The 24974-nt window shown below is 43.0% G+C and overlaps 2 protein-coding genes, 1 long non-coding RNA gene and 1 pseudogene across 3 annotated transcripts; all 4 read right to left on the reverse strand.

The window, feature by feature from the left end:
* Positions 1–1185: 1185 nt before the first annotated feature.
* On the reverse strand, positions 1186–2592 carry LOC141013048 (uncharacterized). Its single transcript, XM_073486584.1, has 4 exons — positions 2550–2592; positions 2055–2378; positions 1529–1888; positions 1186–1334 (listed from the first exon to the last, which is right to left on the reverse strand). Exons 1-4 carry the CDS (start codon positions 2590–2592, stop codon positions 1186–1188), a joined length of 876 nt encoding a protein of 291 aa, XP_073342685.1.
* A 2353-nt stretch (positions 2593–4945) lies between these two features.
* On the reverse strand, positions 4946–6785 carry LOC141013817 (uncharacterized; annotated as a pseudogene).
* A 9144-nt stretch (positions 6786–15929) lies between these two features.
* Positions 15930–16453, reverse strand: LOC141013780 (uncharacterized). Its single transcript, XR_012180446.1, has 3 exons — positions 16331–16453; positions 16112–16158; positions 15930–16010 (listed from the first exon to the last, which is right to left on the reverse strand). It is a non-coding gene; the product is annotated as an uncharacterized lncRNA (long non-coding RNA).
* Positions 16454–21272: 4819 nt separating this feature from the next.
* Positions 21273–22961, reverse strand: LOC141013826 (uncharacterized). The gene is made up of 6 exons (XM_073487703.1): positions 22919–22961; positions 22421–22747; positions 21897–22256; positions 21688–21786; positions 21541–21587; positions 21273–21452 (listed from the first exon to the last, which is right to left on the reverse strand). Exons 1-6 carry the CDS (start codon positions 22959–22961, stop codon positions 21318–21320), a joined length of 1011 nt encoding a protein of 336 aa, XP_073343804.1. The 3' UTR covers positions 21273–21317.
* Between the last annotated feature and the right edge of the window lie 2013 nt (positions 22962–24974).

Raw genomic sequence — 24974 nt, forward strand, 5'->3', positions numbered from 1 at the left:
CACTTGATTTGACCACAAGGAAAGTGAAAAGACGAAAGAAGAGGAGAGAGTCGCCGCAAGAGTGTTTGTCCTCTGTTGTTAGAGCAGCTCACCACAACCAGCAGCACCTTTCTCTACAGGCAGAGCAGCGCCTGTCAACTGCTCTGCAACTGTGTTCAAAGGACCTCAGTTTCATTAGGGAGTGTTCACATGTAACATTTTATCCCCACTGACAACATATTGACTAGAGGTAGTTGTGTATCAGTCAGACTGTGTAAATATTGATCAATGTTTTTTGCTTTTCAGTTGTCTTGGTAATTAACAGCATTAACCACCAGTGTTTCTGTAAGGGGACATGTCGTCAACATGTCTGTGGACATCTGATTTGTGTTTTGTTGGCATAAAATGGACGTTTAGGAAATCTGCCGAATAACCAAAACTTGTTTGACACAATAACAGATGGAGTCAGTAGTTTAGCACTACGAAGCACAGTGTGTTTTATTTATTGAAACAGTTTGTTACATATTACAGTAGTACTGACCAGAAATCAGTGCTCTTCTCTAATTTCTGATCAGATCTGTTCCTCTGATATCTGAGCCATCTAACATGTCGGTGCCTACACTGATACATTGGAGCCTCTGGAGACCCTGCACAGAATAAGCAGGTAAATACAATGATCAGAAAAGTTCAACCCCACATTCAGTGTATTTCCATCTATTTCAATCTAACTTGTTTCTACAGTTATATGTGTATAATATGTATATAAGCTTGACCTAATAGCCACTACTAGCTACTGTATATAAACCCATTGAGCTCTAAATGGACTGACATCAACCAAACACATCATTTTAAGTCACTAATCCAACCCAAAAGCCTTGACAGCAGTGTAGATCCTCTCTCTCTCTGCTGCTCCTGCACGCTTCATCGCACCTCTGGCAGTTTTCATCATGGTGAAAACAACCACAGAATAAAGCCTCATGTCCACATCTCTCTGTGAAAATACACCGGAAGACAACGTTAAAAAACACAAACAACCTCAACTGTTTCAATGAGGTTAATCCATCATTTAAATTCCTCACCTGTTGACTTTTTTGACCACCACTGATTTTCTGCCCGGCAACAGCAGCTGGATTTAGAAACAGAAAGTATATATTTAACAATAAATAAGGATGGAGTAGCTTTAATGTTATAGCGTTGTATAGAGAACTATGAGTGACTTCTATTACCGATGTTACAGCCAGACTCTTGTTTCTTCATGGCGTAAATGAGGAAGGCTATAACAACCAGACTTATAGCCAAGGCAGCACACAGCAGATAAGTAAGTGCATAAGCTGTCGGTGACCACATCCTGGATCCTGAAACATTATCAAAAGGAAAAAACATAGAAAATTACAAATGGGTGAAATTTGATCATGTTACCTCCTTGTTACCAATAATTATTTAAAATACAAAAAAACACTCAATAGTTGATTTTCATAGATTTTATTTGACTTATTGTAGAACTTGATACTTAAATGTTCAAATTTTACAAATAACAGAACAACGTTACCTTCGATGTCCACTTTAGCTGCATTTCCAAACAGGATCTCTCCACATGTGGCCACAGCACAGTAGTAAGTTCCAGCATCAGAGGAGCTGACGTTCTTAGAGAAGTGATAAAGGCAGCTTTTCTGAGTGTCAGATCTGTCTTCACATTCATCACGTCTGTTTCCATCAGCGTAGAGGATGTTTGGATGAGATTTATCTGATCCGACTCTGAACCAGAACACACTGTGATCTCCTGGACACGTTTTATTCTCAGAGTCAGAGAGGACTGAACACTGGAGAGTCTTCGAGTCTCCTGGACAGACTGGATCAGAGGCTGTAGGCCGCTGAACAACAGTGTAGGTCGATGTCCTCTGAGTGTTTCCTGTGTGATGCAAAACTGTGTTAAATGCATGTTTAAAGTTCAAATTAATCAGAGCTGAACACATTTAGTGACAGTAAGTCAGTTTAGTTAAAAAACATTAACACAATGAAGCTGAAAGTGGTTAAAGTGACTCCAAAACATTTTAAAAAACAGATCACATAATTACCTTTTAATGACAAATAGGTTCCACTCCAAAAAATGTCATTCCAGTAAGTGAATGCACAGTGATACATTCCCTCGTCTTCTTCAGTTGTTCTCAAAATGGTCAGATTACTAATATACTTCTCAACTTTCAGATCCAATCTAGAGGCAGAAAACTCTGGTCCGTACACAGGGTCGGTGTGTTCCATAAGTGTTGCAATTAATTTTAGATCATCTCCGACACTCTGCTTGTACCAGTAAAGAGGTTTACTGATAAACTCACAAGGCAGAAGACATGTGAAGGTCACAGGTTCACCAAGTTGAACTGTGGTCACTGGAACCTGTGCATCTAAATGAAATTAAAACGTACAATAGATGAATCAGTAAATGACAATTAGAGTATAATGTAAAAACATAAATATGATCAAAGATAATCACACTAACCACCATACTCTACATCTAGTTTACATACAGATACTTAAATGAGAAAATATGATGGTCATGATTCGACAGCACTTACATCCTTGATGAAGGAGAAGCAGTGTAACGCAGAACACGATCATCTTGACACTGACTTTATTAGGAAGTTTGTTTGTATTTCAGAGAGTGAAGGTGGTGACGTGGTCAGGACGCTCAGACCATCTAATGCTTCTGATTGGTTATCACAGAATATACATTCAAAGTGCATTTCCTGCCACATGGGTGTTGTCCTGCTCTGTGTGAAGCATGTTATCTCTCTCTCTCATGCACTCACTATTTGATGTTAATAAAGGTTTTTTCCACTGCATCATGCTGCCTCCTGCAGCTGCAGTTGTCCCCTCACCACCACCACACTCACATAAACACATAATACACACACACATGCACACCAACAAACTCTTAGTGAACACATTAGCAAGAGTTTATAGCTACAAAACCCACTTGCTACAAACGGCCGGAAAACGTCCCGTGGTCACTGGTTTCATACTCACAAATGTTGAAACACAGTTTCAGACTGTGGTCGCTGCCTTGGTAGCTTTCTTCACTTCCACCTCTTCATATGAAAGTCAAGTTATAAAATTGTAATTTAAACGTGATGTGACATGTTTTTAGAAATGTCAGTATGGTGTGAACGTGTCAGTGTTAGCAGAAACATTAACCGTCAACATTTTGTCCTGGCGACTGGACTGTTACCAAAGGCAGTTTATCTGACTACTCAATCACTTCTTCACTGATACTCTTGTCTCACAGTCTGCCGAGTCGGGAGACGTTAGTTTTATAGGAAGGGGTGGGGAGGAAGGGGAATGGTGGCTGGTGACAAAAGAGATTTACCAGTAAATTTATCATGGCATGCTGAGCTCCCTCCCTCTCTCTGGTTGTACAGTGGACTACCAGGTCTCTCAACTTGGTCTCCGTCCCTTTTGTCCAGTAAACTACAAGGTCCACGAAAATCTCTCTCCCTTGTGGGCAGTTTGTAAAACAAACATACAGCAGTGGATCGGCAGAGTGTGAGCAGTAGTTGCCCTGGTAAACACACCACAACGACTGGCTTTCACAGCTGCAGTGTCTCTGGGCTCGTTAGGTAGAGCAGACAGGCCGGGTAGCGGAGCAGCGGCAGGGCAGCCCACCTGTCCACTCTACCTAACAAGCTCAGAGACCCTCTGAAGAGCAGCTCCAGAGGATGAATAATCCAGACAGGAGCAGCAGAAGACAGAGAGAGAAGCTGAAGAGGTCGGTGTGTTTACCTGTAAAACTACAGCTTATAAACCACCAAAAGCAGACATCACCAGAGCTACTGTGTGAGTTAACAGTTTAAGTTGAGCACAGAGAACGTAACCAACAATGCCAACCAATCAGAGGCAGAGTAGGGCAGGTCTTGCAAGAACATGTGTGTGTGTGTGTGTGCGTGTGTATCTACCTGAGTGCAAGGTAGCAGTTAGAACGTGGTATGGAGTTTCATTGATTTGGGAATTTTCCCAAAAAGAAAGTGGAATGGATTCGATAATGAAGCACATAATAATTGTGAGCTAAGTATGTTTTTGCGAAACCACAGACAAGTTAAAACTGAAAGTTCCTCTATGTTGCTACTTCACATTTGTTTTGGTTGTGTGGTATTATATATATTATGTATAATGTATAATATTATGTATTTATATTCCCGCTTTATGTTTTCATGCACTGTGTTTTCTTGCTGAGCCACATTGGAGAAATAGTAACACAAAGTTGAATTTTCATAGGGCTCTAACTTTGGAAGCTGCCTCCTTAGTTTGACCAATCACACTGCTGAAGCCTTTCTTTGAGATCCTTTGTTCCACTAAAGCTAATATGATTGGAGCAATATCCATTGCAACCAGTAATGCCTGAGAAGACCAGTTGTATTGCCTCCCATTTCATTGCTTGCACAGTGCTCAATTTCAGTTAACGTGGATTTAAGTTTTGCTCTCCCAGACTAGATTTGCCCCTACCTGTGATCTGTGGCTGCACTTGCTACGTTTGGTCCGACATTATGTTCCCTGATGTAACCAGTCCTGTTGAACATCAACATTTAACACTCACACAGCTTTTGATCAATTTGTTTTAATCCTCAGATCTCAAATACAGACGATCAATTCTTTCAACTAATACAATAAAAGCAGAAATCAAATTGTTTGAAAGATATGTAATGAAAAAGTTATAGACTTTAATAGCTCTATTAAAGTTTGTATGTATTATTTCTTGACTTAAGTCAGCCAGGGCAAGTAAATGCAAACACATAATATAATGCAATGATCAATATACAAGCATGAAATATAAAGAGCATGTGCTGCAGGATGGTTTATCATGAAACACCTCATTCTCATTATAGTTTGAAGGGAAGCCACGTTATTTATTAACACTGTCAGTCAGCCAGTACTGTAAACCAACGATTCACACGATTTCATGGACACACTTTCACATTCAGCATCTAACTTGAGAATACACACTTTCTTCAGTCTTCAACTCTTTCTTCATACGTACCTTGTAGCTTTCCGTCCAGTTAAATGCAACGCAGCATAGTTCAGATCATCTGCACCTTCCATCTGTGCAGCAGATAAAAGGCTCTTTAGACAGTATAGTTGTGTTTTTATGCAGAGCTGCTGGGAAATATGTTTATAAAATAGCAGTACTTACAATTTCACGTACTGGCTGGCTCGAGTTGTCATTTCTTGCTTGTGAAGGTATGCCTTCTATTCCTGACATTCAATAAAAACAAGAGCATTTTGTTATATATCGGATTTTTCCATAAGGATCCTCCACTGATTCAACACATTTCAGTCAATATTGAAAATGCATACAGTTGGAAATCTTTTATTAATGAGATTGTGTAATGTACAAGGAAAAAACAATTTGGTAACTTAAATTGTGCTGCATGTTCGATGATATAATGTGAAAAATAACATATTTACTGAAATGTATTAATTTATCACAGAACATGAGGTTGAGGTTCATCCTGTCCTGTGTGATGGTGATCTTCCTACGTTATAAGAACTTTTCAAGTCATACAATTGCAGTACTAAAATTGTAGGTTCAGTCAACAACACTTACCTTTAACTTGTTCACATATTGATCTTGAAGTTCGGCGACAGATGAAAACAATATTTCCAATCAGAGAAATGACCAAGCAGATTATTGCTATCACCAGAGCAATACATTCAGGACTCACTGTTTTTGTCGAGACAACAAAGAAAATAACGTATCAATAATTATTTCATTAAAATGTTATGAATATGATCTCCAGTACTGAACTCAGAATCATACCGGTTCCCACTTGAGCATTTCCAAACAGGATCTCTCCACATGTGGCCACAGCACAGTAGTAAGTTCCAGCATCAGAGGAGCTGACGTTCTTAGAGAAGTGATAAACGCAGCTTTTCTGAGTGTCAGATCTGTCTTCACATTCATCACGTCTGTTTCCATCAGTGTAGAGGATGTTTGGATGATATTTATCTGATCCGACTCTGAACCAGAACACACTGTGATCTCCTGGACACGTTTTAGTCTCAGAGTCAGAGAGGACTGAACACTGGAGAGTCTTCAAGTCTCCTGGACGGACTGGATCAGAGGCTGTCGGCCGCTGAACAACAGTGTAGTTCGATGTCCTCTGAGTGTTTCCTGTGTGATGCAAAACTGTGTTAAATGCATGTTTAAAGTTCAAATTAATCAGAGCTTAACACATTTAGTGATAGTAAGTCAGTTAAGTTAAAGAACATTAACACAATGAAGCTGAAAGTGGTTAAAGTGACTCCAAAACATTTTAAAAAACAGATCACAGAATTACCTTTTAATGACTCATGAATTCAGTTGTTCTCAAAATGGTCAGATTACTAATATTCTTCTCAACTTTCAGATCCAATCTAGAGGCATTAAACTCTGGTCCGTACACAGGGTCCGTATGTTTCATAAGTGTTACAATTAATCTCAGATCATCTCCGACACTCTGCTTGTACCAGTGAAGAGGTTCACGGCCCAACTCTTCAAAAGGCAGAAGACATGTGAAGGTCACAGGTTCACCAAGCTGAGCTGTGGTCACTGGAACCAGTGCATCTAAATGAAATTAAAACGTACAATAGATGAATCAGTAAATGACAATCAGAGTATAATGTAAAAACATAAATACGATAAAAGATAATCACACTAACCACCATACTCTACATCTAGTTTACATACAGATACTTAAATGAGAAAATATAATGGTCATGATTCGACAGCACTTACATCCTTGATGAAGGAGAAGCAGTGTAACGCAGAACACGATCATCTTGACACTGACTTTATTAGTTGTTATTATTATTGTTTGTATTTCAGAGAGTGAAGGTGGTGACGTGGTCAAGACGCTCAGACCATCTAATGCCTCTGATTGGTTATCACAGAATATACATTCAAAGTGCATTTCCTGCCACACGGGTCGTGTCCTGCTCTATGTGGAGCATGTTACCTCTCTCTCATGCACTCACTAAACTATTTGATGTTGATGAAGCTTCTCAGTCATCCAGGTCAGGGTAAATCTAGGTGCTATATCGTAGGCAACTAGACTTATTTCATTTTCCTGAAGATGTTTCACCTGTCATCCAAGAGGCTTCTTCAGTTCTAACTAACTAGAGGGGAGTTGCAGGCTTTTAAACTCTGTGTGGGGGTGTCCTTATGTCATAACATGGTGTTTTTAACCAGCCTTAGTGTGTTTTATTCCAAGAGGTGGATGTCCTACAGTGTCAGTGCACCTGAATGCACCGTGAGGAGCAGGAGGTGACAGCTGAATTCAATGAACTAATCAGTGTGGAGTGGAGTGGTATGAAGACTGTGGCTGTGTCCAAATTCAGGGGCTGCAGCCCACGAAGGGCGCATTTGAAGGCCAATTACGTCACAACGCTGCGCGAAGGCTGTCCAAATTCGAAGGCTCCTCCAAATGCAGCCCACAAATGCAGCCTTCCCCACCCTCGTTTAGGAGGACGCACCGCTACTATCCTTCGCGGCCTCACATATCCCAAGATCCTTTGCGCACCGCTGCTCAGTCCCGAAACAGAAGAGGAAGCAAGAGAAAATGGCGACATCAAGTGGCGCAGACATGACATTTAAATTTAAGTAATGGGTTTATACTCGGTTTTTACTCATTTGAACATCCAACGCCAGATATGTTAAACTTCAAGAGACTATAAAACCTCCAAAGTTTAACTTTCAGTTAAAATACGTGACGCTGGTACTGCTATGGTAAATATAGTTGTTATTCACCAATGGGTTAATGTTTATTTTGTAATGTTGATAATTCAATTTAGATTTGACACATTGTACACACACAAATAAATGTACACGTTTGATGGATTTGAACCAAAACAGACTTTAATGCATGAACACCTGGTGACGCAACCAGGAAATACTCCGAAGGCTGGACCGTCCCATTTAACAGCGGTGGACGCGGCCTTCAAGGTCTCTCCGAAGGACCTGGCCTCCGTGGGCCGCAAAGGCCACGTCCTTGAAGGCTGCAGCCCCTGAATTTGGACACAGCCTGTGTTTTTCAGGCTTTCAAAAAAAAGACTGGCCGTGAAGAGGAGGCTGCTGTGCTGGGCTGTGTTGGGCAGAAGAGGACTCCCCACTTACCTGGAACCACCCTCCCCAGAGGATCGCTGACACCCAAAAGAAGAGGAAAGTTGAATAATTTTCCCTTTTCATCTCTCCCTGACTCTAACTCTTTCCTAGAGATCAGCAGGCTGTAGGAGACCAAGCTCAATAAAGGCTGAGGCATCAGACGGTGTGGGACCGTGGAGAAGTGGGCCCACCTTCCCCCTTGGAGTACCACTAAGGCCTCCTAATAAGAAGAGTCTAGTGAGGAGTTGAGGTAACAAGACCTCTGTCAATCTATTTTGGTTTTATCATGAACCATCTACCTGGACTTGTTTTAATCTTTGCTGTGTCTTCTTAGGAATATATTCCCCTGATTGAAGGCTGTGCTGCAATCATCTTAAACACAGCCCACCAGAAATGCACACTTTATTGTAAATAAATGGTGTTTTCCCTTTTTTACTTCAACCCTGTGTCTCGCTATTTTAACTCAACGTGGTTCCTAACCAGTCCAAGTTCCAGAACCTTTTAACTTTTATTTTTAATTGTGTGGTGTGATATATTTGGCGTTGTTTGGCAGGACTTGGACTGTTGTGTTGGGGCCTCATTGGGCTAATTTACTAGACCATGTATTATGGCAAATCCAGCACCTGCCATGGTGGCACCTTTTTTTTGGGGGGCACCTTGGGCCCCGAAATTCACCGGCCATGGCCTGGATTTTAATGAATGGAGAAACCAGATGCAAGCCATACTCAGAGCTCAGGTATGGGCTGAAGCACAACAATGTGATTTCATCATAAGCACTCTTGAAGGAGAAGCAAGGCGAGAAGTCTTGATTTTGGATGAAGCTGAGAGGGCCGCTCCTGCAATGATATTTCACTTTCTCGATGAACTGTATGGCGATAGAGAATTTATTGGTTCACTACGATCTATGTTTTTTGACTGCAGACAAAAGCCAGCAGAAACTGTTCGAGCCTATGCTCTTCGCCTTCAGGAGCTAGGCAAGAGACTGCAGTCCAGAGACCCTCAAGCTCCTGGACAGACGGATGTCCAGCTACGTGACCAGTTCGTTACAGGGCTGCAACCAGGAGCCATTCGAAGTGGGGTAAGGAAACAACTTAGAGAGACCCCAGATTTGACATTTGCTAGGACTCGGCAAATGGCTTTAGACATGGAGATGGACCAAGTGGAGGGGGATTGGCCAGAGTCGACATGTGCCTCTGTTACTGAAAGGAGGGTGGCGCCAAACCTGACAGCAGGCTGGAAGGCGGAGCTTAAGTATGAAATCCTGGAGGAGGTAAAGGAACATATATGTGAGGTTATACAACGGGAATTCCAGAGGCTCCACTCCTCCCCAGTGCAACGGGTAACTCCCCCCATAATAGCCCAATCAACCATCAACGCTACCCTCGCAGCCCTACACCTTACCAGTAAAGGGTTTAATAGATCAGAGGCCACATAGCCCAAGCCCTAGGAGACCACACCAGCAGGAGTGACGCCGAACCAGGGATTCAGGGAGGAGGTCGAGAGTCACTCCTAGAGCACATGCACAGCACCATAATTCCATCAAAGACACAGGTTCTGGTTTGAGGTGGGATGAGCAAGGCCGACCCATATGTAAGCGGTGTGGAGTAAGTGGCCACCTCTACAGAGAATGCCCACAGCATGATTTTAACTGTTGAATCCAGTTACCACGGGCCAGGTGACTGGTAGCCATACAGCGGCCCAGAACGAACTTGTCAGGGAAGCTGTAGTTGGGTCTTGCCCAAAAGTCCCAGTGACCTTTTAATGGTAAAACTGTGAGTTGTATAATGGACACAGGCTCACCTGTGACATTAATGTCTGAAACCTGTTTTAACCGCCTTTTTCCCATGTAGGAAGTAGGTCCTGTTGGAGACCTAACGTGGCTAAGGCTAAGGGCAGCAAACAAGACCAAGATACCCTATGTAGGCTATGCCATGATGGATGTGAAAGTGGGGGACCTGGCACTGGGTGACTTGGGAGTTGTCATCACGAAGGATATAAGTGGTGACCCAAATGAACCACCTCTGTTGGGTATGAACATTATCCAGTGCTGTTGGAATGCAGTTGGACCTGATTCACAGGTAAAACACAACTTTGCTTTCGCCCCAACCCCAGTGAAAAGAGCCTGGGAAATGACATTTGAGGTTTGCAGACGCATTGACATGGCACCCCCCTCTGGGACCCTACGGCCAGCCTACAGGTCTCCTGTTTGTGTTCCAGGTCAGAGCGAGATCTTGCTCTGGACGAGAGCACCGTCTCGTGTCCTCGATGGGGATAGTGTATTGGTGGAACCCTTGGAAGAGTCTGGGCTGGTTTCTGCTGCTAGAGCATTAGCTACTGCAACCCGTGGACGAATACCAGTACGGGTAAGAACTTGACTAACATTCAGCAGGAGAGGATGCAGGCCATGTTGCAGAACTGGGGACATTTGTTTGCAAAGCATGACGAGGACTTCAGGTGTACAGGACAGGTACAACACAACATCCCCAATGGTGTAGCGGCACCAATCCGTGAGCGGTATCGGCCCATCCCTCCAACCATGTACCAGGAAGTCCGTGGCCTCCTGAAGGACATGTTGAAAGCCGGAGTGATAAAAGAGAGCTCCAGCCCATGGGCTGCCCCCATCGTCCTCGTCCACAAGAAGAGTGGTGAGTTGCGTTTTTGTGTTGACTAATGCAAACTAAATGCTGTCACTCATAAAGATGCCCACCCATTACCACACATTGAAGAGGCATTAACCACTCTCTCCAAGGCAGAATACTATTCCATCCCCGACCTGGCCAGTGGCTACTGGCAGGTGGAAGTTGCACCTCAAGACAGAGAAAAAACTGCCTTTTGTACCCCATTTGGGTTGTACGAGTTTGAACGCATGCCCTTTGGCCTCTGTAACGCTCCTGCGACGTTTCAGAGGCTGATGCAGAGATGCCTGGGGGGTCTAGTCTCTGACTCTGCATTAGTATACCTGGATGACATCATCGTCTTCTCTGCCGACTTTGAAACCCACATGAACGACCTCGAAAAGGTATTTAAAAGACTGTCTAGTTTTGGCTTGAAGTTACGCCCTGACAAATGTGCTTTATTTCAGAGGCAGGTGAAGTTCCTCGGACATGTGGTGAGTGGGGAAGGAGTGGCGCCAGACCCTAAAAAGATAGCTTGTGTGCAAAACTGGGTCACACCGCAGACTGTCAGTCAAGTAAGGTCATTTCTTGGCTTTGAGGGCTATTACCGCCGCTTCATTGCTGGCTTCTCCAAAGTAGCACAGCCACTCAATGCCCTTTTGGCCGGTGTCCCCAAAGGTGAGAAGAAAGCCATGGTACAATGGTCCACAGAGTGTGAGGAGTCCTTCAAAACCCTGAAGGAGGCACTTGCCCAAGCCCCGGTTCTTGGTTTTGCAGATTTTGCCCTCCCCTTCAGAGTTTTTACTGATGCTAGCCTTACAGGCTTAGGTGCAGTCCTTGCACAAGTTCAGGACGGAAAAGAACGTGTGATAGCCTATGCCAGCCGGAGCCTCCATCCAGCAGAACGGAACGATGCTAATTATAGTTCGTTCAAGCTTGAACTTCTTGCTTTAAAATGGGCTGTAACTGACAAGTTTAAAGACTTCCTCTGGGGCACATAGTTCACTGTGTTTACAGATAACAATCCCGTGGGATGTCCCGAACGTTTTCATTCGGACCAAGGTGCAAACTTTGATTCTGCTTTGCTGAAAGAACTTTGTCAATATTATGGATGCAGGAAAAGCAGGACAACACCCTACCATCCGGAGGGCAACGCCACCTGTGAGCGTTGGAACCAGACCCTGCTCAACATGTTGGGTACCCTGGAAATCGAACAGCATTCAAGGTGGGTCCAGCATTTGCCAGAACTGGTACAGGCCGATAGTAACTCCACACATGCTTCTACAGGCTATACCCCCCATTTTCTCATGTATGGGTGGAACGCCCGCCTTCCAGAGGAGGTAGCATCTGGAGTGTGGAAGCCCACCACCATGATTACTACAGAACAGTGGGTACAGTGTCACCATGAAAGACTGGCCCTGGCTTACCAAAAAGTGGGTGAGAATCTTGCCAAGGCCTCTTCCAGAGACAAGGAGCACTATGACCAAAAGGCAAAGTCCCAACCTTTGCCCCCTGGCGAGCGGGTGCTGGTACACACAACTCGCCGCTATGACCAAGGGAAACTTGCTGACAGATGGGAACCATATGTCTATGTGGTGGTCAAGCAACCTGCCTCACCTGGGGGGCCAACATACCAGGTATGGCCAGAGGGTAAGGAGGGCCCCCTCCGGACCATCCACCGCAATAGGTTACGTCTGTGTACTTTTCATATTCCTGTTCAGGAAGAAATCCAACCTACCAACGACAATGCCGGTGACCCTGTTGCAGACATGGCAACTCAATGGCTGATACTAGCCTCCCAGAGGACAGTCCATGAGGCCAGGGAAGATGACCCTCTGGTTTCTCCAACCCGACGCTCACGGAGAACAAAAAGTGGGGGAGTGTGTCATAACATGGTGTTTTGAACCAGCCTTAGTGTGTTTTCTTCCAAAAGGGGGATGTCCTACAGTGTCATTGCACCTGAATGCACCGTGAGGAGCAGGAGGTGACAGCTGAATTCAATGAACTAATCAGTGTGGAGTGGAGTGGTATGAAGACTGTGTTTTTCAGGCATGCTGTGCTGGGCTGTGTTGGGCAGAAGAGGACTCCCCACTTACCTGGAACCTGCGAAATTTGTGAGTGTGACCCCTATTAACCAGAGGCCAAGAACCTGCCAGTGGTTAACCACCAGCTCATACAACTCATCGTAACAATATCAAGAAAAATAAGACAGGGAAATATATCTTTCTGTTCTTGCGACAACAGAGATAACTGGCCAATTAATATAAACACTTAAAATAAAAGATGCATGTATAAACACCATCGAAATAATATTGATGATAAAGAAAGAGTCATAAGCGATACATATACACATATATTTTCTTATGTTTAGTATGAAAATCAATCAGCATGTATATTTTTATGTTGTTGTAGTAATAACAGAATGCAGTGTAAACTTGCAGAATCTACAGAGAATATACTGTACAGATACACATGCATGTATTTTACTAATGGAGATGAAAAATATAAAACGTAAAGTCTGGGTTACAAATGAATGCCCAAATATATATAATGGGTGTCAGCACATCACAAGGAGGAGCACAGTGGACACAGTCATGGGGCTGCTACACCATCCTACTATACTGTACTAGTTTGTAATTCAGCTGACCCACATATGATCTGAAGGAGGGAGCTGAGCGAAAAATAAAAATAAAAGAACAACAGATTTGAACCTAACACATTGTTTTGAAGCAGCACAACAGCATTAGCCTACACCTGCCAGTGTATAACAGTCCATTACATCACCACAAACTCTGGGCGGAGGCCTCTTGAACAACTTCACCTGACTTACAAGACACCACATATAGATCGCCAACTGAGAGAGTCAAATCTGCAGCAGCATTGTGGTTTGTGGCCTTCAGCAGGGTCAGCGTGTTGTTGACCACAAGCCAAAACATGTTGGGTTGATGATAAAGTTGTTAAAGATAAAGTGGTGCTGGAGGTGTGACTCATTAAAAATGACCACACATTTAAATCAGCAGCTCCCTGACACAGTGCTGTGTTCAGCCCCTGTACACATAATACACACATACAGTTAAATATACAGCAGGGTGGACACAGGACACAGGACAAGCTACAACTGTTAAATGTCTTGCAGTGAATACTTTCATGTACTTTGTGTCCTTTGTACTTTCACATGCACAGACACACACAAACACACATTTACAGACACCAGTGACAAACGAATGATGCATGGAAACTTTGGCCTTGTTGTGGTTGGGCTTCAAACTAAGGTGTGAATACAGAGGGGCTTTCTCTGCCTCTCTCATTTTCTGCTTTAGACTCAGGAAGTTGGGCTCGAAGTGGAATAAAACTACCGTGTATTACTTTTTGAAGTGTATTTTATGTTACACTTTGGTCCCTCTGAAGGTAACACCTGGTCCCACCCTGATCTTTTAGGGATAGGAGGAGCTTGAATTGTGATCTTAAAGGAACAGTACTCCACATAAACATTTTGAGAGCTTCACAGCAAAACAGTGGTGCACGATCTCTGAGATAACTGAAGTAGCTGAACACAAAAATATAACCTCCAAAAAATATAAGCTCCAAATTCAAAATGATATATTAGGCCAAAGTCTAAGCTAGAAGCATTAGTGTGCACGTGGGTGCATCATCTTTTCAAATGAATTTGAATGTTTTTGTCCAGTCTTCTTGTTCCTACGTCTTTACAACGACTACATCTTTATTTCTGGGTGAACTGCTCCTTTAAAAAGGTCTAACACTGTCTCTTTAAGGCCTCCCCTCCTGAAAAAGTCTGCTCTGATTCGTCAGCTCTCGACGCACTAAGCTGATGTATGTGGTTGCATCTTAAAAAAAAACATGATTCATAGACTATATTTCTTCTTTTAATGATTAACCAGGAAGAAAAAGTGAATGAAGACACTTTGTTCAACTAAAAAACGACGTGCTGAGACCTCGTGCAGGCGCCTCTTCCCTCACTGCATCGTTACCCTCGCTACATATCCTGTTGAAGCACATAGTCAGGTCTGTTCTGAGTAAACAGCCTTGATGGTCGGTCAAAGGGTGGAAAAATGGCCCACCGCAGCTTGTGTCAGGCCGTGTAGTTGTTGCGTGTGGCTTTGCTTGTTGTTTTCTCAACACACACACACACACACACACACACACACCCACTAACACACACACACACACGCACACACTAACACACGCACACACGCAGAGGGCCTTTACAAAGTGCTGTGAGACGAGGAAGATGGAGGACTTTATTCATTTGAGTAGTTGTCTGCAAACATTTTTTGCACTCTATATATTTTTTTAAAGAAATATTTTGTGTGTCTCAACAAAGATTAACTGTGTCTACAACATTAAATACTGTGTGTGTATTTTATGCGTGTTGTGATCACACAACCAGCAACACCCTCTCAGAGCAGGCCTGTGAACCACGACCATTTTCAGACCCTTTGTTTGCGTTTTGGTCCGATTCAGGGACTAACTGAATATAAATTTTGTATTTGCAGCGTTGTTCGTTTGTTTTGTGCAATCAGCATTTACTGACAAAAATGTGTCTCAGTAGTTTGAATAAATAAAATATCCAGTTGCACAGAGCATCTACACTGCAACTAGAAAACAATGTCAGGATGCATTATGTTATCCGAACATGTGCCACCTCAAGAGTTTGCTGTTAGAGATGTGCTCTGACGGACGCACAACACCGCACACTCACACGACAACTGATCTTTAAACAAGATATTAAGTCAGTCTCATTTTCTTGTACTAGTTGCATCCTGCAGTGATTACTACTGTAGTGATTTTAACAAAATAAATTAATCATGGCGAACAAACTGAATATGGAAAGTGATGAAATAAGAAAAACAAACAAGGAAACTGAAAATGGTGCACATTAAAGTAAACAGGTTTTAATTTAATTATTTTTGCACTGCATTGAGACATATAGGAGACGTTAACAACCATAAAATTGCATCAGACAGATTGGGAACCTCAGTCAACAACCTTTTCAAAAGTCTGTTCGATCAGTAGCATGATTTACCTCCTCAACAACAAAAACTGCACAAAAATAAAGCGAGACTGAACTTGTTGTGAAGCTGTAACTTTTTCCAAATGATACTGTGTTGAATTAGCAAATCCATAGTTCAGATTGTTAATCTCTCACAAAAGTCCTGATGTCAGAGTAGGTCGTCTCTGCCTCTGATGTTTTTACCTTCAGTCTCTCTGCTTTGCGAGCTTTCTTCTTGGTGAAGGTCGGTGCAGAATAAATCAATGAGTCCTCATGTCTTTGAGCAAAAATATGGAAAAAATGTCATGAGATGACAGATGTTAATATTTATATATGGTAATAACTTTTCCACTCATCTCTTTTCTTTGCATTGCTTACCTGCTGTCTTTGCTGACCACCACTGGCATTTGTTTCCAGGACAGCATCTGTATTAACAACAAAAACAAATAATAATAAAAACAAACATATACAGTATTAGATAAAAAAATGCTGTCTGTCAATTCAGATTTATTTATGGATATTTCAATGTAAATCCTGTGACGTTAGCTTTTCGCAAAATGCTGTTTGATGGATTGAAGTATGAGAAACTTCTGTTACCTTTGCAACAACCACAAGATTTCTTCTTCATGGTGTAACTCAGGCAGGAAATAACAATCAGACTCATCACCAGAGCAGCACAGAGCAGAAACACGACTATATTGGCCGTCTGCAGATCCCACATGTTGACTGCTGAAACAATATGAAAAGGAGAAAATAATAAAAGTCAACAATTATTTTAATAAGACGTCAAAATGCATTGAAACAAATGTTCTTCAGAAATTACCTTCAATGTCCACTTTTGTTCCATTTCCAAATAAAATCTCTCCACATGAGGCCACAGCGCAGTAATAAGTCCCAGCATCAGAGGAGCTGACGTTCTTAGAGAAGCTGTAGACAAATTTCTGTGCAGAGTGAGCCTCAGGACTCGTCTCACATTCATCACCACTGTTTCCATGAGCATAAATGAAACTGGGATTAGATTCTGATCCGGCTCTGAACCAGAACACATTGTGTCCTCCTGGACACGGTTTGTTCTCAGAGTCAGAGAGGACTGAACACTGCAGAGACACTGAGTCTCCTGGACGGACTGGATCAGATGGAGGGAGTTGAATGACGGTGGTAATATCAGGTTCTGCTCCTGCAAAATATAACATTTTACTCCTTTTAATAAAAATAAAAGTATTTAAATATGTTAATTTATAGTTTAAGGAAACATGTGAGATCTTTATATATAAATTAAAACATCTTAATATGTAAAGTGCTGTTATAAATGATGTTTACCTTGAATTCTTAGAAATGTTCCTTCCACAAATGTCAAGTCAAGTTTGTCTACTTTTACACAGTAGTAAAGTCCAGCATCATTTAACTGTGCTTCACTAATATGCAGAAGAAATGTTCCATCTCCTTGTTTTGCTGTAATGCGAGGAGTTTTGTTCACACCAGCATAATCAAAGCTATGTGTTCCTCCCAAGAATTCAGGCACGTTTCCAGAAACAAGCCTGATCCAAAACAATGTAGGTGCTGAAAGCAAAGACTTCTGGCGGGCACAGGTCAGAGTCACATCATCTCCAACAGTCTTCACCTCAAAGTTCAGATCGTCTGTGCATCCTAAAGATAAAATTAAATAGAGCAGTGATTAACAACAGATAGAGTCAAATGTTCTCTGCTCTAAACTGATGCCTGAATATAACAAACCTAAACTATATATGGATAAAAGTCTGACTACTTACGCCCGACTCTGAGCATCAGCAGTAAAGAAAACACGATCAGCATTTTCTTGTTGATTCACTTGAGACAGCAGTTAAATTAGATCGTATTAGAGGAAGATTCATCTTAATGCAACGGCATCGAGTGGGAGGGAATCATTTCAGAGCAGTCTGATTGGCTCCTTGTTATGATCTAGTTTCGGTGAACCACCACAGAGGAAATAATATCTACCACTTTTCCAACCTGAACACATGAAACAACACTAACAGCAAGCTTCTGTTTAGAGTTTCATGGTGTGTTTTCATGTGGACACACCAGAGGATTTTACTGGACTTTGACTTTTAATCTGATACTGACTCAAATGATGAAAATGTTTAGGAAACACACACACATCACCCTAAATGACATGTAGTAAGATCATTTTCTGACCACAAGGAAGAACAATGCACAATACAGCACACTTTTGTGTTCAGGTAAGGTTGTACACGAAGGTCCACCCACACAGGTGTTTTCACACATGTTGTTTATAATTAGAACTTTGACAGAACTGTCAGAACCTGCATTTAGTTGACATAATCTCACTCTTCCTTTGTTGGTATAAACCTTTATGATTCTCAACAGGATGTCAAGATTAATGACATCAACGCGTCTTCACCCAACTCCCACCTGACAGGGTGAAAGATGTGTTGGAGGGCAGGACAGGGCCTTTAAAGAGGAGGTAAAGGTTTGTTTTTACCATGCTGCATTAATGACACAGTGCAGTAGTTCCTAAACATTAGTAGTGGATGTATCTCGCCATAATGTGTAATACACTCGCTGGTCCACTGTGAAACTGTTGTCTTTGCACTCGCCTGCCCCTGAAAACACCACGGCCTCATTCAGTGGTCAAGTCAGTGATAACAAACACTTGATGTTCGATTACACTTTCAAAATAAAGGCACCAAAACTACCAAGTTAAGTTTAGGAGAAAATCATGGTTTGCCTTAAAATAACAATTTCATTAAAACAGTCATCATTAAATGAAGCTCTTGTCAGTCTTCACAGATTCATCAGCTGCATCATGTCATCAACCTTCCAGTCTCAGAAGAGTCATCTGTCACCAACACCACCAGCGTCTGGACTCTATAGGGGGATTTTTCTTGCTGCTGCTCAGGGCAGACGCCCCTCGATCATGAAGTCTCCCTGTAGATCCTGAGGGAGCACTCCCACTTGGCCCAGTTGCTTCTCACCATGCCGAAGCACGACTGTCCCTCCTCCCCAGTCCCCGCTGGCCTGCACTCACATTGCTCCGGCTGCAACCGGGCCTGAGCACAGTTACCTCTTGTACATACGTCATCATGTCATAGCGCGGTCACAATGGAGAACAACACAGAGAACATGACTAACTTTACCGACTTTTTTCTTTCTTATTTTGTGTTTTTTTGGTCACAGATGACCAGATTATGTGAGGTGGTGTGAGACACATGATTATACTCCATGTCCACGTTGGGCACCTTCAGCCATTTGAAACGGTGATACACAAAGACCCAGGAGCCATTTTAAAAAAATTCGACTGCTTTACATCATCAATGATGACCCGCCCCTCTGCCTGTCACTCATATAAGCAGGAAGAGCACAGCGTCCATCCTCTACACTCGCTTCACTTCTTGTCAGAGGGCTGGTGAAAGTCAGCAGCAGAGCGACACTCTCACAGTATCACACAAACACATTCACCTGAAGGCCACTGAGAGTTTCTGAACTATGTATTTTTATCTGAGGAGAAAACCACAACATAACACAATCCAATACACCAGCACACACTGACACACACAACCTATCTATCTATAGGGCCTGCAGTAAATCTGTTGGACCAGTGTGTTGTGGTCTGTGGTCTTTATCAGGGTCAGTACTGTCGAGCTCATTGGTTTTTACAAGAAAAGCACCAACTGTAAAATAGAGTTTCAAACAGGAGCTCTTCATGTTCTTTGTTTTCTGCTTCGTACTTTTGAAAACAGACGCGCATGAACACACATTCACTGTCACCACTGAGAAACAAACGATGCATGGAAACTGAAGCGTTGTTGTGGTCGGGCTTCAAACTGAGGTGAGACTCTTCGACCTCTCTCACTTACTATTTCAGCCTCAGAAAGTGGCCTGTAACACTACAGTGCCTTCCTTTTATGGCTCGTGTTTAATATCACAACAACTTCAAAAGGGGCAGTTACAAGAAACAGGACGGTTGGAGACACACCTCCCCAGTCACGCTATGTCATGATCGCCTTCAGCTCAGTTTTCTGTGATTCGGTCCTTCTGATTGGTCGTTCATGTCAGAGGGGGGAGGTGCTGATCACTCACTGGTCTCAACCCTGATCTGTTCGACAAGAGCATGAGTTCTTAAATGATGACTTACATGAAGTCTACCTGATTATCCACAAACAGGTTTCACGTGTGTGCTGAAGTCTTAAGTGATGGACAGGAATCAATAAACTAATATAAAGATTGTATGTTTCAATATAACTGATCCGTACGGTTGTAGATCCCTTTTGTTGTATCTTTAAAAACCCAATTTACAATCAGTAGTTGTCCTCTGAATGACATTAACTAGAAAATAAAACCAAAACTTTGTCTTTAGTTCAACTAAAATTAGCCTTCTGAAAGCTGTTTTAGCTCTTCCCTCGCTACGTATACTGTTGAAGCCTGTAGTCAGGTTCTGTTCTGAGTAAACAGCCTTGATGGTCGGTCTGACGGCCCACCGCAGCACGTAGCTGTCAGTGCAGCTTGTTGCATGTGGCTTTGCTGGTTGTCGTGACAGACGTGCAGAAGTACTTTACAAATTGTTGCAGCAACAGGACCAAGGAGGAGTTCATGAAGTTCAGTGGTTTTTCCCTCACGTTATTCATGTAATATATTTTCTTATCAGTGCATTTCTCTGAAGAAAGCTTAATTGTGACTAAAACATAAAATTTTCCATAAGTTTTTGTCTACAGTTGTGCTGAACAGACACACAGCAGTTCACTTTCAAAACCTCAAAATGTCTGTCTGCTAGTCGAGCCTCTAACTACTGATAACACGTCACTTATACACCAGTATTGGTAGAGGAGAGAGTCGCCGCAAGAGTGTTTGTCCTCTGTTGTTAGAGCAGCTCACCACAACCAGCAGCACCTTTCTCTACAGGCAGAGCAGCGCCTGTCAACTGCTCTGCAACTGTGTTCAAAGGACCTCAGTTTCATTAGGGAGTGTTCACATGTAACATTTTATCCCAACTGACAACATATTGACTAGAGGTAGTTGAGTATCAGTCAGACTGTGTAAATATTGATCAGTGTTTTTTGCTTTTCAGTTGTCTTGGTAATTAACAGCATTAACCACCAGTGTTTCTGTAAGGGGACATGTTGTCAACATGTCTGTGGACATCTGATTTGTGTTTTGTTCGACGTTTAGGAAATCTGCAGAATAACCAAAACTTGTTTGACACAATAACAGATGGAGTCAGTAGTTTAGCACTACGAAGCACAGTGTGTTTTATTTATTGAAACAGTTTGTTACAAATTACAGTAGTACTGATCAGAAATCAGAGCTCTTCTCTAATTTCTGATCAGATCTGTTCCTCTGATATCTGAGCCATCTAACATGTCGGTGCCTACACTGATACATTGGAGCCTCTGGAGACCCTGCACAGAAAAGAAAAGTTCAACCCCACATTCAGTGTATTTCTATCTATTTCAATCTAACTTGTTTCTACAGTTATTTGTGTATAATATGTATATAAGCTTGACCTAATAGCCACTACTAGCTAAAGTATATAAACCCATTGAGCTCTAAATGGACTGACATCAACCAAACACATCATTTTAAGTCACTAATCCAACCCAAAAGCCTTGACAGCAGTGTAGATCCTCTCTCTCTCTGCTGCTCCTGCATGCTTCATCGCACCTCTGTCAGTTTTCATCATGGTGAAAACAACCGCAGAATAAAGCCTCATGTCCACATCTCTCTGTGAAAATACACCGGAACACAACATTAAAAAACACAAACAACCTCAACTGTTTCAATAAGGTTAATCCATCATTTAAATTCCTCACCTGTTGACTTTTTTGACCACCACGGATTTTCTGCCTGGCAACAGCAGCTGGATTTAGAAACAGAAAGTATATATTTAACAATAAATAAGGAAGGAGTAGCTTTAATGCTATAGCGTTGTATAGAGAACTATGAGTGACTTCTATTACCGATGTAATAGCAAATGAGGAAGGCTGTAACAATCAGACTTATGGCCAAGGCAGCATACAGCAGATGAAGAAGTACATCAGCTGACCACATCCTGGATCCTGAAACATTATCAAAAGGAAAAAACAAAGAAAATTATCAAAGGTTAAACGTTGATGGTGTTTCCATAGATTTAAATGTTCAAATTTCCTAAATAACAGAACAACGTTACCTTCAATGTCAAGTTTTGTTCCATTTCCAAACAGTATCTCTCCACATGTGGCCACAGCACAGTAGTAAGTTCCTGCATCAGAGGAGCTGACGTTCTTAGAGAAGTGATAAACGCAGCTTTTCTGAGTGTCAGATCTGTCTTCACATTCATCACGTCTGTTTCCATCAGTGTAGAGGATGTTTAGATGAGATTTATATGAGCCGACTCTGAACCAGAACACACTGTGATCTCCTGGACATGTTTTATTCTCAGAGTCAGAGAGGACTGAACACTGGAGAGTCTTCAAGTCTCCTGGACGGACTGGATCAGAGGCTGTCGGCCGCTGAACAACAGTGTAGGTCGATGTCCTCTGAGTGTTTCCTGTGTGATGCAAAACTGTTAAATGCATGTTTAAAGTTGAAATTAATCAGAGCTGAACACATTTAGCGTCAGTAAGTCAGTTAAGTTAAAGAACATTAACACAATAAAGCTGAAAGTGGTTAAAGTGACTCCAAAACATTTTAAAAAACAGATCACATAATTACCTTTTAATGACAAATAGGTTCCACTCCAAATATTCTCATTCCAGTAAATGACTGCACAGTGATACATTCCCTCGTCTTCTTCAGTTGTTCTCAAAATGGTCAGATTACTAATATTCTTCTCAACTTTCAGATCCAATCTAGAGGCAGAAAACTCTGGTTCGAACGCAGGGTCGGTGTGTTTCATAAATGTTACAATTAATCTTAGATCATCTCCGACACTCTGCTTGTACCAGTAAAGATGTTTATTGCCCAACTCTTCGGAAGGCAGAAGACATGTGAAGGTCACAGGTTCACCAAGCTGAACTGTGGTCACTGGAACCAGTGCATCTAAATGAAATTAAAACGTACAATAGATGAATCAGTAAATGACAATGAGAGTATAATCTAAAAACATAAATAAGATAAAAGATAATCACACTAACCACCATACTCTACATCTAGTTTACGTACAGATACTTAAATGAGAAAATATAATGGTCATGATTCGACAGCACTTACATCCTTGATGAAGGAGAAGCAGTGTAACGCAGAACACGATCATCTTGACACTGACTTTATGAGGAAACTTGTTTGTATTTCAGAGAGTGAAGGTGGTGACGTGTTCAAGAAGCTCAGACCATCTAATGCTTCTGATTGGTTATCACAGAATATACATTCAAAGTGCATTTCCTGCCACATGGGTCGTGTTCTGCTCTACATGAAGTATGTGACCTCTCTCTCTCTCTCTCTCTCTCTCTCTCTCATGCACTCACTATTTGATGTTTTGACAGATTCTCATTTATTTGAATTTCAGGAATTGTGCAACATTTATTCTCAACTTGGAATAGTTTTCATTTTTATCCTTTTCTGCTAATACATCCCTCTCTCAGATACCAGATAGCACCTCTCACTTTGCATTTTGCTCCAGTGCAACACCTCTCAAATCCAAGGCTGCAGATTGATCGACGTCAGCACAATTTAAGGAAATATGGTAGATTTATGAAAACGTTTTTCAACAGGAAACAGGGTAAATTGGGGACGGTAGAACTTGAGCAACCAGACTGCCATTCTAGCAAAATCTACATCATTATCATTGATAGCTATAACATGGATAATAGCATGGAGCAGTATGAAGGATACTCCACCGATGAATCGCCACCTTACCGTGGTGGAGGGGTTTGTGTGTCCTTGTGATCCTGGGAGCTATGTTGTCCGGGGCATTAGCTCCTGGTAGGGTCTCCCAAGTCAAATTGGTCTCAGGGGAGGGACCAGAATAAGAGCGGTTCAAAAAGATCCCATGAATCGGCAACTGCATGGACAGAGTACCTCGCCCGGTATGGGGGCACCAGGGCCCTCCCCTGGAGCCAAACCTGGGAGTGGAGCTCGCCGGCGACCATCTGGTGGCCGGGCCTTGGCCCATGGGGCCCGGCCGGGCTCAGCCCGAAAGACAACGTGGGGCCGCCCCCCTGTGGACTCACCACCCGCAGGGGAGAGCGATGGGGTCGGGTGCTATGTACATTGGGCAGTAGGCGAAGGGGGGGACCTGGGCGTCCTTACCCCTGGCTTCGCAGACTAGCTCTTGGTACGTGGAATGTCAGCTCTCTGGTGTTGTCTGTGCGTATGCACCGAACAGCAGCTCAGAATACCCGGCCTTCTTGGAGTCCTTGGGTGGTGTCCTGGAAGGGGCTCCGCCTGGGGACTCCATAGTTCTTCTGGGGGACTTCAACACTCATGTGGGTGACGATGTAGAAACCTGGAGGGGGGTGATTGGGAAGAACGGCCTGCCCGATCTGAATCCGAAGGGTGTTCTGTTTATTGGACTTCTGTGCTAGTCATGGATTGGCCATAACGAACACCATGTTCGAGCATAGGGTGGCTCATAAGTGTACCTGGTACCAGGCCATCTTAGGCCAAAGGTCGATGATAGACTTTGTGGTCGTGTCATCGGACCTGCGGCCATATGTCTTGGACACTCGGGTGAAGAGAGGAGCGGAGCTGTCAACTGATCACCACCTGGTGATGAGTTGGATCAGGTGGCGGGGGAGGCTGCCGGACAGACCTGGGAAACCCAAACGGGTAGTCAGGGTGAACTGGGAATGTCTGGCGGAGGCCCCGGTCCGTCAGGTCTTCAACTCCCACCTCCGGAAGAACTTTTCGCTCATCCAGGGGAGACTGGGGACATGGAATCCGAATGGACCATGTTCAGAGCCTCCATTGTAGAGGCGGCCGCTAAAAGCTGTGGTCAGACGGTCATCGGTGCCAGTCGGGGTGGAAACCCAAGGACCCACTGGTGGACACCAGTGGTGAAGGAGGCCGTCAAGCTGAAGAGAGGCCTTTTGGGCTTGGCTGGCCCAGGGGTCTCCTGAAATCGCAGCCCAGACTGTTTTCAGTCGGGGAGGGGACCTGCTGAACCGGACTGGGGATATCGTCGGGCGGTGGAAGGAACACTTTGAGGACCTCCTGATCCTGACTAACACGTCCTCTGTAACTGAGGCAGAGTCTGAAGACTCGGGGAAGACTCGTCCATATCCCTGGCAGAGGTCACTGAGGTAGTCAAAAAGCTCCCCAGTGGCAA

Source organism: Pagrus major, chromosome 18 (genome assembly GCF_040436345.1).
Source record: "Pagrus major chromosome 18, Pma_NU_1.0".
In the NCBI taxonomy this organism is placed as follows: Eukaryota; Metazoa; Chordata; class Actinopteri; order Spariformes; family Sparidae; genus Pagrus; species Pagrus major.

Coding starts and splice junctions, on each gene's coding strand:
- LOC141013048 (XM_073486584.1), bottom strand. CDS start 2,592: ATGATCGTGTTCTGCGTTACACTGCTTCTCCTTCATCAAGGAT. Junction 2,379..2,549: donor GCTTCTCCTTCATCAAGGAT/GTAAGTGCTGTC, acceptor AATTTCATTTAG/ATGCACAGGTTCCAGTGACC. Junction 1,889..2,054: donor AACCTATTTGTCATTAAAAG/GTAATTATGTGA, acceptor TGCATCACACAG/GAAACACTCAGAGGACATCG.
- LOC141013826 (XM_073487703.1), bottom strand. CDS start 22,961: ATGATCGTGTTCTGCGTTACACTGCTTCTCCTTCATCAAGGAT. Junction 21,588..21,687: donor CCTCATTTGCTATTACATCG/GTAATAGAAGTC, acceptor TTCTAAATCCAG/CTGCTGTTGCCAGGCAGAAA. Junction 21,453..21,540: donor GTGGTCAAAAAAGTCAACAG/GTGAGGAATTTA, acceptor GTATTTTCACAG/AGAGATGTGGACATGAGGCT.